The sequence below is a fragment of the Silene latifolia genome, chromosome 9, assembly GCF_048544455.1.
Source record: "Silene latifolia isolate original U9 population chromosome 9, ASM4854445v1, whole genome shotgun sequence".
In the NCBI taxonomy this organism is placed as follows: Eukaryota; Viridiplantae; Streptophyta; class Magnoliopsida; order Caryophyllales; family Caryophyllaceae; genus Silene; species Silene latifolia.
The window spans coordinates 51204630-51219347 of record NC_133534.1 but is presented as its reverse complement, the minus strand read 5'-3'; the positions used below and the strand labels follow the sequence as shown (position 1 = coordinate 51219347).

Below are 14718 nucleotides of genomic sequence, written 5' to 3'. Positions count from 1 at the left end.
GCTTCTGGATGAGAAACAACTTCTGATGGTGAATCAATGTCAGAGGGTGAAAATCTATCCTGAAGGAGCGAGTCCAGATATATTTATTTAAAATCGAGATTGAAGACAAATGATTTTTGTGCTAAGTTGGAGAAACGTCGTTGCTAGAGCTCTTTCTAAACTGATAGGTGATATTAAAAGGTTTGTTGCAGATCCAATACTGTCATCACAGGAAATGTGATATGCTTCATATCTGACAAGGCATGAAGTGAAATCACATATTCACGTCGACGAGATCAGGCAAGTCAGGGAACCATTTGTGGATATTCAATATAGAGATGAATATATCTATAATGTGAAATACATGTTTTTCTATTATGACAAGGGTAAGACTACATACATCCGACCTCCCCTTACCCTGCAATTTGCGGGAGCCATTGAGGCACTAGGGTAATGCTGTAATTCATATTCATATTTTTGATGAACTCTCTTTGTTGTTATTATTACTCCATTATTTTGGAATAGTAAATTGATTTTAATATTACGTCAGTTATTATTCATCCCACAAATTTGCATAAGAATTAAAAAAACGCATAAAATTTCATCTATAACAAATTTAGTCAACCAGTATTGGTATCAATCAAATCAAGAAAGACATGTTAATGTATAGTCTGGACCTCCGCAAAGCAAAGGTACCAAGCTCGAGCTCCATTGTCCATACCCAAATCATGGGCTAAAGTGTGACCCTACCGCTCCCTTGATCTTCCTGCACTACGTAGCAAACGCTTTTCTGAAAGCATGGTTCTAGTATCCGTCTTTGCAATCACCAAAACTCACCCAACATCATCTCCCACCACCCCTCAAGACGCGCCATTCCTTGCGCTAAACATCAACTAACCAAAAATGTCTTCTGAAACAAACGTACTTTCACCTTCAACACAGGCCTCAGAAGAGCATTGAAGCTGCTCATAATTGAGTTGTCTGGCAGCTTCATAGATAGCGATGCCTACACTGACAGAAAGATTTAAACATCTTACATACGTATCCACCATAGGAATTTTAAGAGTTCCGCCACCATAGGCATCATTTGTGCAGTCACTTAGCGCATCAGGTGGTAAGCCGCTAGTTTCTGATCCAAACACCAGCCAATCACCGGGCTTGTATGTGAAGTCCTGCAAAATTCAAGAATTTCAGTCTTAATATCAAGTTTATAAACTCAATGTCTATCTATAAATGACCAGAGGGATAACTTGGCCAGAGCAAACCCAATGAAATTTTACCCCGATGGGTGATGGGGTAAGATTGTAAATGTGTTTTATCGATACATATAAGGGAGGAGCCAATGCGTCAATGCCATTAGCGCCCGTCTAAATGACTTCCCTAATTTTAAGTTGAAGAAAGGAGTACCTTAGTGTCGGCTACATGCATCATATTCTGGCCATTGAGGGTTCACAAATTCTCATTTAAGACGGCACTATCCGTTTTAAGCTCAAGACGGGTCAAATAGCTACCACTTTCATAGATAAGACAAAAACAAAATGCCTAGATATTAGCAAAAGACTTGTCTTTATCTATGCAAGTGGCGTGTATTTGACCCGTTTTAATCTTAAGACGGATATATCCGTCTTAAGAGAGACTTATTGAGGAGGGTTTAGTGTGTTCTAACTTCTAAGTGGTGAAATTGAATAAATAGTTGTTTGGAGGATTGTGCTGATGAGGATGATAACATATTTGCAAATAACATAATATGTGTTTCGTGTATATCCGTCTTAAGAGAGACTTATTGAGGAGGGTTTAGTGTGTTCTAACTTCTAAGTGGTGAAATTGAATAAATAGTTGTTTGGAGGATTGTGCTGATGAGGATGATAACATATTTGCAAATAACATAATATGTGTTTCGTGTATAACGCTGACATTATTCTTTTCACCATAATCTATGTTACTTCGCCAGTTCGCCCCTTCACTTTGGGACCGTACATGCACACGACATGACGCTCAAGGGCATAGTATTAAATTTTAGTCTGGGTCACAATCGAGGTATCAGCCATCGCGGCTTAAACTCGCTTAAAGCAATCATTATCGCCTCAAACTACAGTAACATATGATCCCATTGAACTTCAAAACCATTATAAAACGGTCACTCATTTCGGTCTCGTGGCCTTGTTTTAAATTCATGCTCAAGTGTATGGGTATGGAATCCGTAACCGACCCTTACCACTCTCACACTTCTTAAACAACCAAACGAAGACTCGGATGAAAGTACAATCAAAGGCCGGGTATGGGGGTATTTAGTATGATATATTTAGTTGATTTTAAGCCTTGGTTCTCAAATATGTATTCATTTCAATTAAAATTTTGATACGAAGTATAACAATTTCATACTTCTTGTTCGATTTTAAACCTATAAATTTACCTTTGACTTTGTATTATGTTTCGCTCTCCCTTTTGTTTTTCATTTTTGCCTTTTCTTTTTTCTCGCATTTTGAGATGTGCGTTCACCCATGAACGGTTTTAAAGGATGATTCATGTCAGCGACCCGAAATCATTTTGGGATTAAGGCTCTGATGTTGTTGTTGTTGTTGTATACCTGTGTCTGGGTAAGATAGACCATAATAGGCATTTTTCGAAGGAGTTTCAGTAGAAGAACCAAATGGGGTGGAGACTGTCCAATAGAAAAGCTCATAATCGAGAACAAATGTAGACAAGACTTACTGAATGTATAGTTGTACCCTTTTTGGTGAAAGCTAGCAATCGTTTATCACCATCCTGCATGAGTATGACACGATTCAGTCCAATGACGAAGAAACGTTGAGCAGAGGAAAAGGCATTGAAGAAAGAAGGGAGTAATAACCTGTAGTAAGAAGTAGTCTCGAAAGTGAGTCCAAGAAGGATGAACTTTGACGACCACATAGCTGAAGATGCAAATTAAGGTTGCCCCGTATATAAAAAGGGAATATACTGTGTTACAACTTACAAGCAGAAAGAGTAATAGTATCATTGGTATGGATACGGCCAATAATCAAGTCCCGCGCGCTTGAGTTTGGTATGATCAATTTTAAATGCCATAGGCTGTTAACATGAAATGGGGGAAACGCAAACGGGTAAAGGAGACGAGTATATTATGATTTAAACGAGGTGGGCGAAAAAAGACATGACATTTGAGTAAATAACCTCAACAAGGTGTAGTTTAACACCAGCAGCAGCACAAGTTCTAGCAATGGACCCAGAATTTCCAGGAATCTGAATAGCATTCAGGAATTCAAACTCGTTCACAATTATTGACTAAAATAAGTAAGTAAATTGAAGCTCATTCACAAATCACGATACATGTTACGTAACCCTGGAGTGTGGAGTGCATTTAACAATAAGTCTCCTTTAAGATGGTCTATGTAAGTATGTAACAATTTTTTGATAAAAAGTTACCAGAACAATTTAAATAAGAAAAATGAAGGAAAAGGGGACCTGAGGAGAGACCAATACTACTTGAAGCAGGTTGTTATTGCTGGTGCTGGTGCTTTGTGCATGATTAACTACCGGTTGCTTTACTCGGGTAGTTCTATTATTAAGCTTATCAGCTGTGGAACCCGAATTCAAATGATAACAAATACTACAAAATCGAAAAAAAGAAGAGACGATGATAGTAGAAAGAAGACATACAGAGAGCGGAAACAGAAGAAGTAGAGAAGGAAAGGGAGGGTGCGAATCGGGAGTGGTTGGGTAATCGAATAGTTGAAGTGAAGAACAAATGATTTAGGGATTTAAACCTCATCATCATCACTCCTACTTCCATTCTTTTCTATCCAGTAACTCAGCATGTATTTCAACCCCAATTTCATGAATTTCAACTCAGCTGCCTTTGGTTTTGCTATTCGGGTTTTTATCATCACTCGTCCGGACCCAAGACTATTTCGGATCGGATCATTTGGTCTGAATTACACCGGATCGAATTTTATTTGGTTTGGTCCATGGTTCGCTTATTTACTCTACCTTGATTTTTTGTCTGGTCCAGGGGCGGAACCAGGATTGAAATCTATCTAGGACTAGATTCAATTGAAACGTGTTAGTTAAAGAAAAATCCAAACTGTTGACAGATCCATATATGAGTTTTCGCGTTCCGGGACACCCGGAAAGTGATACTCCGTTTTTTGTGTACTTTGTCCAATTTTAGGCTAAAAAAAAATTTTTACTTTTTACGCAAAAATCACCTGAATATTTTGATTGGATCCCCGAATATAAAATTTTAACTATCCGTTATTGACCGTGAGTCCGTGATATAATTTCTATCGAGACATATAGTAGCTATTTTAATCAATCTTGTATTCCTAATACAATAAAAATATAGCATATTAAGAGAAACGAATTCAAAAGATTAGCAAAAAAAAAGTATCCGAAAAGAAAACATTTTATTTTAGCCGTATACAATTTTTTTATCAATCATATTTTATAATTATAACAATATAACTTGCTCAATAATTAAATACTTGATTTAAACTAGTTGTTGCACCGCGCCCTATCGGGCGCGGTGCCCCAATTTGGTGAAATGCTAATTGGAAGTAAGTCGGTAGTGTATCTACAGAAAGGAGCGTGGTCCATTATATATAAATATATTTATAGATGATGGAACAAGCCTATAATTTATTTCAAATTTGGCGTAAATACTTGAGAACGCCATGCCTAATGCAAAATATGTATAGCACAACAATCGTAAATTAAAAGGTAGAATGACAACGCCACAAAGGCGTAATACAATGCCTTTTTTTTTTACAAACAGACTACACGAACGCCGATCTTTTCCGAACATATACCATGGGTTTTCTTCCCTTCCACACGAAACGACTACACGGACGTTCATCAACGAATACATAACACAGTAAGCTTTAGTCATTAAGCTTATCAGAGGTCATCACTTACAAGAACTAAAGTAGAATTTGTTATCAACATCGAATTGTATGTGTCTCCATAAATAATGATGATAGTCACTGGTATTCCTGCAGGTTGCATAAATAGAATGAATCACTTAACACCAAATATTATAGCCGATTATTAACGGAAAGAGCGACCTACAACTGAAGCATAGTTTTCTGGATTTCACCCGATAATGAGTAGAATGGCAAAATAAAACTGGAATCTTCTTCCCTCCTTCCCCTCTACTCCTCCCTCCACCCTCTCCTCATTTCCCTCTCCCTCCATTCTTTTTAATCTGAGTACCTTCTCAATTGAGTAAAACCAAACACTCCCCCATCTCCCCACCTCTCCCCCTCCCTCATATGGGCCTGTCACTAAATACAACAATTATATATGCAAGTACAAACCATGTTCTTTGCAAAATACCAATGTTGGATATGAGCTATATGCAAGTAGTACATAGCTTATATGCAAGTATATAGCTTATACCTTATTAGATGGCCGAGCAGTGATGGTTCGGTATATCAGTATTTTTACATAAAATGCAGGGCATGAAGTTAGTCATTATGCAGTAATTTATTGACCGAGTTCTGTGGAGTCGTTTAAAAATTAGGCTATCCTATCGTTTAATGCAGTATCTCGAGATCTATTCTATTTAAATGCTCCAATATTATCTGTATAATAATATTATTAACCCTGTGTTAATTTGACCATATTTGAGACAATCTAAGCGAAACGCCTTCTAACTATTTTTGTGTAGCCAAGTGCACCATCAAATGAGACTCTTGAGCTTAAATTTAGAGACCTATAATACTTGTCTCCACAAAATAAATGTCAATCATGTTGCCGGAGGAAAGCAACATTTTTATGAGTTCATCCCAAAGGTAAACAAACATGCAGATGTCACAAGTTTAATAGGAAGAACAGAGTCACAAAACGCTTGTCTAGTGACCAGATTCCGAGAAAGCTTTGTGATTATAACTAAGCTTTGAGGAATAAACGAGTTTCGGGTGTTAAAGTTAATGGCACGATTTCAATCTGACAGGCCATTTTCAACACATAAAGTACCTTGAGCAATTATTTGCAATTTCATTTTAAAGATGAAATCATATTTTACCGGATTTACCCAATAGGTGCTTGCTGCAGAAGACGCCAGCCTGCAAACCATCGCCGATGACGGATGCTATTGTCTGCCTGATGCGTAGTCCACCTATCCCGCATTGAACCTATTAACCTACACACTAATAAAAAGCGGCAATCAACACAAGATATTTAAGACTGTTCTACAAGGCCACCATTGTAATTCCCATTTAGATGCCTTCAAATTTACTAATTGAGGAGTCGAGACAAGAGAAGAACCTTACCCATATCATCGTAGCGGATCTTTTTCGGTTTTGAAAGCACATCAAAACCTTCACCGAAAAGTAAAAATGGGTCGATCATGACTATCTCGAACATGCTAATGGCATTTTCTGCAAGAGTACAAAAAAGGGGAAAGCCTACGTACAGAACTCTGTACTAAGGTCCAGATTCCATTAGTTTAACTGATTCTCGGTATCCATATCCTTGTTAATGCACTCTGCGACTCAAAAACATTATTAAATGCATTATGAAGAAGTAATCCAGGGTGTTCTTCATCCACCTACAGTACATACGGCACCATGAAATGTATTAGATATATCATTTAGCTTAGAGATGACAATGAGTCGAGTTCGAGTTTGTTGGACCTTAACCCACTTCGTCATCCACTTGAAGAAATCCAGGTGGTGGAATTAACGAGATTCAGTTATATTGACATTCGATTGCCACGGAAGAAATGTAGCAGGCTTTAATTCAGTCATGTGAGTAATACCTTAGTGAGGTTCAGTATAATTAATGGATCTCCATATCTTAATCGAAGATTCTGGAAATGAAGTTCTGTGGCCTTGTCACTGTTGCTTCCTTCTTCAGAAACTATACCTGAAGTAAAGTATGGTCAAACAAAATACAAACTATAGTAAAAAATTTATCTCAAAGAAAATTCACACATACATATTATGTCAGGGTTAGGATTTAATAATGAAGGATTTTGTGACCAGAAAAGGGGGTATTAAACTCCGGTTCTGCACAACTGAAGTACATTTGTATAATTGTATGGGCCTTCACTACTGATTTCCTCACAGTAATCTGATTCTGTTCTATCTCCACGTGATTGGCAATGTGCCCCTTCTCATCAACACCCCTTTTCTGATATATAGCATAGATTTGATAGATAAGAATGAAAAAAGAGTTAAAACAACTACGCAGGCCAAATATAGTCTAAATCTGAGAGCAAATAATACAGACACGCCGCAAACAACCCCTTAAATCGTTAGCTCCCAAGGATTACAACAACACCAACTCGAATACAACAAAGCAAAAGGCGATATTAAAAACAGGAAAATGGGAGTCTTAAGCCTTGAAAATAAAACGTGGGCCTATATTATCCTCTAGTTTATCTTGGCTCCGGTTGAACATCGATGTGAATTGGGACCTATATATGTAAGTTTGGTGACTCAAAATTGCAGGACGCTTTTTGGATCCATGTTCTACTTGCCATAATTTCATGTTTATGCTAAAAAAAACTTGTTGCATTGGGATAAATTGAGAATGTACACAACTATTTCGATTTTTTTAACTGGAAGACAGGCTAAAATCTTGCTACAGATAACCGAATCCAATCTCAAACACTGCCCATTTGCTTTCTAAATCAAACTCTGCCCATTTGCTTTCTAAACTTTACTATACTGACATTGTACTTAATGAATTTATTTTTCCAAAAAAGAGACATTGTACTTAATGAATTTAACTTTTTGTTGTGGTACAGATTATAGCAACTGGGGTTTTCCTCATCTAATCAAATCAGAGGAAGTGGAATTGATACATCCAAATTGCTTACATAACAATGATATATCAAAATTGAAGCGAGTTATGGTACTTTCTAGAGAGGGAACATACAACACACTGACAATGTATACTTTTTGACTGCTAACTTTTTGATTTCTATTTTGCAGCAGGACATAGTTTCATTATGGTGTAAGGCACTAAAGGCTGTGCCATCATGGTCAAAATGAACATAGGGAACAACGAACTATTCTCTTCTGAAGCTGCCATTTTTTGAGCTTATAATGCTTATCTGAAGTACTGATGTGAGAGTACATTGTCCCTGCCCCAATTTGGCGAAATGATAGGCGCAAGTAAGTTAGACGTATAGCAACATAAGCGAACATGGTCTATCATATATTTAGAAATGGTGGACCAAGCATAGTATTTATTACACAACTGGCGAAAATGATTGAAAACACGATGTCTAATGTAAACTAATTAGTGAGCAACAGGCTGCAAGAAGGCAAAATGACCAACGATGAGGTAACTAATCGTTTCAATGTCTTGATTTTGTTAATTGCAGTTCTTTTTTATATAATACACAGATACCCAAATCAAAAATCCATGATATTAATTTTTAAAAAATAGCAAAAAGAGTAAACATAATCGTATGAGCTTGAAGATACAAAATAGAGGTAATTAAGGTCACACTACCTCACGCCGGCGTTCCTCATTGTGATACCTATGATCTCCGACTTCCGTCCTGAACAACCATTGCAAGAAAATACCAATTATAAAGGGCCATCACTTTCAGAAGCCAGCATGCAATCAGACATTCATGCAATTCAATTGCCACAAAATTACCTGACTAATAATAAAACTCGGATATAAAACAATAAAAATAAAAAATAACCTACCTTGTTAGAATCATGCTGATTTCTTGTAGTAGCATCGTCGCAGATCGTCGTCGGAAAAAGGAAAGATAAGCCTGAAATTAACAGCTAATCAAATACTACTCCATTCAACTCCACTCTACCTATTTGTGTTTTGCACAAATATTAAGAAGGGTGGGGTTGGGTGGAAAACATTGTAAATAAGTAATGGGGTATGATGTAAATAAGTGAGGTATGAGCGGAAAATGGTGGAGTTTGATGTAAAAGTAGTGGGGTATGAGTGGCAAATATTGTAAATAAGTAATGGGGTATGAGGACAAAATGATCATTTGGCATTCCTTTTTAGGAAATAGGTAGAGTGGAGTTGAATGGATGAAAAAAGAAATATGGTAGAGTGGAGTTGAATGGAGGAAGTATAAGTATAAGAAGAAAGAAAGAATTTGACACATGAAACATGAAAGAAGAAAAAGGGAAGAACGAACAGAAAAGAGGAAGCAATGGTGATTTATATAGTAAACATGTCTACCGAGTACCTCCTTCACCGGCATCTCTCTCTGGCCGACCTGTGCACAAAACGAACAAATAGTTGAATAAATAATATCATTTTATAATAATAATATTATGACCAAACCTAAATTAGTGTTTGTAGAATGTGTGACATGCCCATTTATTCAACCTAGCTAATATGCGGTCTATTTCGCATTCGTGATCTCTTCACATATCTCGAATGGAAGTCTCATGTTAATATCATTAAATATTGTTTTCGTAGGATTAGATGAAGACAAACCTGATACAGTTTTACAAAGCCACTTCACAGTCATCTGCTGCAATAATACGTCTTCAACTCTCATTCCACGAACCTAAGCAGCAACTAAATTTACTTACTTTGGCCTCTAAAAGAAAAAAGTTAGACAAAATTAATAATATGGGTTCCGGTATTGACAGTTATGAGACAATAGATTGTTAAAACAGATGATCACATGATTGCTAGATCTCCAATTTAAATCAAAACAAAATTGTCCAATAGTATGGTGAATTAGTGGTAATCTCGATTTTTGAATAGGATGACAAAAGGAATAGGACAGTGCTTTCGGATGATGTTTATTGCTTGAACTAAATTCTATTTGTAAAAAACTTCTACATAAAAAAGTTGAATGATCATCTTCGAGCACAACTCCACACCGAGATAAGAAAAATAGTTGCATCATTACCTGCTTAATTCTCTTCAGAACTGCTTGAACCTTATCCAACTTTGTTTCCACAGGCTAGTTTTCAACTTGACTCTCACTCTCCGCATGACCTTGCCTACGAAAATTGGTATCGAGAGGAGAAGAGATCGACTTTACATCATCCAAAAACAGTGTCTTTGATGTGGAAATTCCCTACATTAAGAGAATTATCAGCTCAGTATCATCAAACAAACTAACCATTACACAACCAAAGACTCTTTACTATCTAACACTAATCAAGTATAAACCCCATTAGAACTGTACTCTGAACCTCGATATCAGTTTCCTAATTCTTGCCTAATTCTTGCGGACACCCCATTCAACAATCCTAGCGCCGTCATTATCTTATACTATTTCCTTCATGGTTATCCAGACATAGAGTTCAAATTCCTAACCTTTCAACTCCCAAATACATTACATATTAGCCCATTTCTCCGAAATAACAATCAACAGAGCACCTCAAACAAAAACTGCATCCATTTGTGTTTGATTACAGATTAAAACAATCATGGAGTAGAAGGGAAAACCTTTAAAACGTTGCTTAAGAATTAAGACCAGTTAAGATGGTGAACCAGCAGCCTGAAGACAGGAGAAGTAAATAAACGGCCAGTCTCGAGCAAGTACTGTAAACATCGTACTGATCGACACAATAGAAGTGATAAATCAAATGCGGATAAATTAAACCAAAAGAATATAAATCTAAATGATCAAAACGACATAAATCAAAGCAAAATCACATCAAATAAGTGGCACAAATTACGATTGATTGAAATTCTTTTCTCTTTTCGTCTCTCCTCCTATTTTCTCAATCACCACCGCCAACCATTACATTCTACCACTCACTAATTAAACTCTCTCAATTACCCTAATTTATCCCTAATTTGGTTAATTCCTAATTAATTTTATCTAATTTAGGAGAGAAAGAGTGTGTAGGAGTGACGAATTAGGGTTTAAGAGGTATGGCTTCCGATGATGATCTTATGGATGCTTATGATGGTAATTCTAGTGAAGATTATTATTTTAGTGGTGGTGATGATGAAGATGAAGAATCTGATATTGCTGAACTTATTGATGGTGGTGATGATGATGAGAATGATGGTGATTATGGTTATGCTAGCGATGATCATGGGTTGTTGCATTCCGAGGTTTAGTTTTATTTGATTGTATCTGATTATAGCTAAAAGTTTAATTTTTGTTATTGTTTACTGTTTTATTGTTTTATTCGAAACCGGTTTATTTAGTTGAATAATAAAATGTAGCGAGAATTGGGGTAGAGTTTATCCGGAAACCAATAGTTTTACTGCTGTGAAAAGAAAGTAAGAAAATTTAGTGATTATTGTATAAGTCGGTTTTACAAAGACGGTGTTTATGCATAGAAACACTCTTACTGATAATATATTAAATGAATGTGGTCTTATTCGATAATTTTTGAAGAAAGTCATTGGGATGGTTAGAGGAAAAAAGTACTCCTACATGATTATTTTGGAATGATTCAAAATGGAAGTAGCAGTGTTGTGAATAGAAAGTAAGAAAAAAAGTAAGAAAAATTAGTAATATGACAGAACAAAAGTAACATAATGTCAATGAAAATTGAAAAATATTAAAACAAACCCCTTGAAAACTTTGTTTAACACTTTAACCTTCCCGCTCATCTACCAGACATAGTCCTAATATCTGTGTGGGAAATTGCAGAAATGGAACGCCTGAATTGCAAAAATTGAACGCCATTGAAGAAAACCGAGAACTTTGCATCAAATTCGAGATAACAATGAGAAAAAGGACCCTCTGAAGGTAAATTTAGGGAAGTTTATATTATTATTAAAACAAAGGGACACTATTATTCGAGATAACACTATTATTTGTGCTTGGAGTATGATGAGCCCAAGGTACCCGCTCCTCTTCACAACTGACTCACCTCCATCGCAACCACCACTCTCTTACTACAAGAAACTTAGCGCAAAAGGAGTAGTGGACAATGCCAATACGGAAAGTCATCCTCTAAGAAAGCATTAACCAAGAAAAAGAATGAGGCAACATAATATGCAAATTGTAGTACAAAGAGTCTATTTGGTGTCAGAAAGACTGTGCCTTTATGTTAAGAAAAACCCAAAATTTGGAACATATGTTATTTACTTCTCATCTTTAGCAACCTTTCATTTACGTTGTGTCACATGAGAGTGTCTTTGCAAAGAGTCATTGAGGACAGTCAATTAGGAATGAAGGAAATACTATTAAGCGTAAATCACACTATCAAACAAATACCAATATCTCGTTCCCCAGGCAACTTGAAAAGCATTACTGCCTACAATTACCAAAATAAACAACAGTCGGATTATGCACATCCCAAATATCTAGGTTCATCGCATGAGAGAGGACAAGGGTATGGCGGGTTTAGAGCCCATTTCTCTTGAATTAGTTCTTTGTCAAGTGCCAACTAATGTATGGTTCCTGATTGCTAGAATTAATCAATTTCTCGAGTCTACCTCACAATTTATTTCAAGAACATTGTCCAGCTAATCTGCAAATTCTGAAGACATTCCTAATTTTCAATTTCATAGCACATCACCTATCTACAATGTAGTGGATTTTTCGTGTAGTCTGCTTAAACTAATAATCATATTTATGAAGGGCTCTTGATTAAGCATGGGTTTAAGGAAGAAACAAAAGACAGTGAACTAAGCATAAATTTAAGCAGCCACGAATGTTTATTACCTCCATCATTATCACTGTCCTCAGTATCCCATTACGGAGGTGAGGTCGAGGGGGTACCATTCTCAACCTGCTCAGAAGACCTCCAGTCAGCTAATGCATCACTCGACTGACAACGCTGCCCATTCGACAATCCGTTCGGTACTCTTCCACCAGCGTGTTTCTCACTTGCAGTTCCGGACATATCACAGCTCTAAAAAAACTCCCTCTACACCATTTCAGCTCCTATTGCTGCAAATCAATATTAACGTCAGAACATAATTCAAGCCGTTCTTCAGACAAAAATGAAAGGTTGTTGACTGTCATATGTGTAACAGTTACAAGTGTGCTATGTTTTTTCGCTGTTATTGTCGGTATATTTATTTGGAAAACCTACGGGAAGGGGTAAGAAAAAGAATTTGGCTTTAATGCTAAGAATTGAGTCGAAAAGGGGTTCGATTAAGTTCTCATTTATCGAGATATAATGTCGGCTACTAACGGGTTCAGTAAGAGCAGGATCGTAGACCAAGGAAGAACATCAACTGTCTACAAAGGAATTCTCAGTGATGATCAGGTCGTGGCAGTGAAGCGATTTCATTATGTTAATCGTCTTGATATCCTTACCCCGTTTACCAATGAATTCGCTACCATGTCTCGTGGTTTAAGGTGTAAAAATCTGGTTAGCGATTAAATCCTCAAAATCATCTCAGGCGTAAGAATCTGGTTAGCCAATCAAGTCAACCAACGGAGCCACCATCACGCAAACTCATATGTATATCATCAAATTAGTTGATCAAACTTCAATAAAATCATAACACCCAGAAACATCCAAATAATACAACCGTAAACCAATCTGAAAATTAAAATAAATAGATGTAAAATGAGAAAGAGGAAATTAATTGGCGTCGTTTGGCAGTTCGATTTTATTAGCTTCTAACAATCAATTGAAACCTAAATCGTAAACCACATTGATTAAACCCTAGTAAACAAAAGCAACATAAAAACTAAGAACTAAAACTCATTTATTAACTTACATAAAGATGAAAGAGAAGAAAGCGCTTCAGACGAAGATATCCACCATCCGTCCTCAACACTATTAGAAATCACTCGCGAATACCGCTTGTCCTCCGATCCGAGGCATGCAAATAGGAAAATGGAAGAGAGATGGGGGAAGAGAGTAAAGGCGATGAAATGGAGAACCACTGAGATGAAGTTACTAAAGCAGCAGATGAGTAATAGAGAGAAATGCATGGCTCAGGAAAAAAAAAGGAGCGATTTGAGAGGATGAAGAATGAAAACTGAGCCTTCTGAGTGAAGTATGGCTGAAGAAGAAGTATAGAGAAAATGCATGGCCCGAAAGGACAGAGAGAATGAAGTGGAACGGAGAAGAATATAAGAATGAAAGGAGGAGGGGGCAAAATGGTCAGAAAAACATAAAGAAAGGGCAAAATGGTCAGAAATGCACAATGTTACTGTGCTGGGAACAGTAACCCATCTTTGGGTTTTTTTAATATCATCAAATTAGTTGATCAAACTTCAATAAAATCATAACACCCAGAAACATCCAAATAATACAACCGGAAACCAATCTGAAAATTAAAATAAATAGATGTAAAATGAGAAAGAGGAAATTAATTGGCGTCGTTTGGCAGTTCGATTTTATTAGCTTCTAACAATCAATTGAAACCTAAATCGTAAACCACATTGATTAAACCCTAGTAAACAAAAGCAACATAAAAACTAAGAACAAAAACTCATTTATTAACTTACATAAAGATGAAAGAGAAGAAAGCGCTTCAGACGAAGATATCCACCATCCGTCCTCAACACTATTAGAAATCACTCGCGAATACCGCTTGTCCTCCGATCCGAGGCATGCAAATAGGAAAATGGAAGAGAGATGGGGAAGAGAGTAAAGGCGATGAAATGGAGAACCACCGAGATGAAGTTACTAAAGCAAAGAGATGAGTAATAGAGAGAAATGCATGGCTCGGAAAAAAAAGGAGCGATTTGAGAGGATGAAGAATGAAAACCGAGCCTTCGAGTGAAGTATGGTCAAGAAGAAGTATAGAGAAAATGCATGGCCCGAAAGGACAGAGAGAATGAAGTGGAACGGAGAAGATTATAAGAATGAAAGGAGGAGGGGGCAAAATGGTCGAAAAAACATAAAGAAAGGGCAA

The 14718-nt window shown here is 36.7% G+C and overlaps 1 protein-coding gene and 2 long non-coding RNA genes across 6 annotated transcripts; all 3 read right to left on the bottom strand.

The window, feature by feature from the left end:
* Positions 1-556: 556 nt before the first annotated feature.
* On the bottom strand, positions 557-3849 carry LOC141599750 (uncharacterized). The gene is made up of 7 exons (XM_074419858.1): positions 3637-3849; positions 3442-3554; positions 3151-3219; positions 2990-3048; positions 2831-2891; positions 2692-2745; positions 557-1151 (listed from the first exon to the last, which is right to left on the bottom strand). The coding sequence occupies exons 1-7, from the start codon at positions 3767-3769 to the stop codon at positions 873-875; spliced, it is 768 nt and encodes a 255-aa protein (XP_074275959.1). The 5' UTR covers positions 3770-3849; the 3' UTR covers positions 557-872.
* A 2569-nt stretch (positions 3850-6418) lies between these two features.
* Positions 6419-9917, bottom strand: LOC141602681 (uncharacterized). 3 transcript variants are annotated; one of them, XR_012524604.1, is made up of 7 exons: positions 9833-9917; positions 9409-9514; positions 9104-9184; positions 8646-8716; positions 8443-8491; positions 6737-6843; positions 6419-6526 (listed from the first exon to the last, which is right to left on the bottom strand). It is a non-coding gene; the product is annotated as an uncharacterized LOC141602681 (long non-coding RNA). The 3 variants fall into 3 exon arrangements; XR_012524606.1 differs by having other exon boundaries at positions 9148-9184; XR_012524605.1 differs by having other exon boundaries at positions 6421-6526; positions 9155-9184.
* Positions 9918-9944: 27 nt separating this feature from the next.
* On the bottom strand, positions 9945-13795 carry LOC141602680 (uncharacterized). 2 transcript variants are annotated; one of them, XR_012524602.1, is made up of 4 exons: positions 13573-13795; positions 12563-12790; positions 10378-10487; positions 9945-10003 (listed from the first exon to the last, which is right to left on the bottom strand). It is a non-coding gene; the product is annotated as an uncharacterized LOC141602680 (long non-coding RNA). The 2 variants fall into 2 exon arrangements; XR_012524603.1 differs by lacking the exon at positions 10378-10487.
* Positions 13796-14718: the final 923 nt, after the last annotated feature.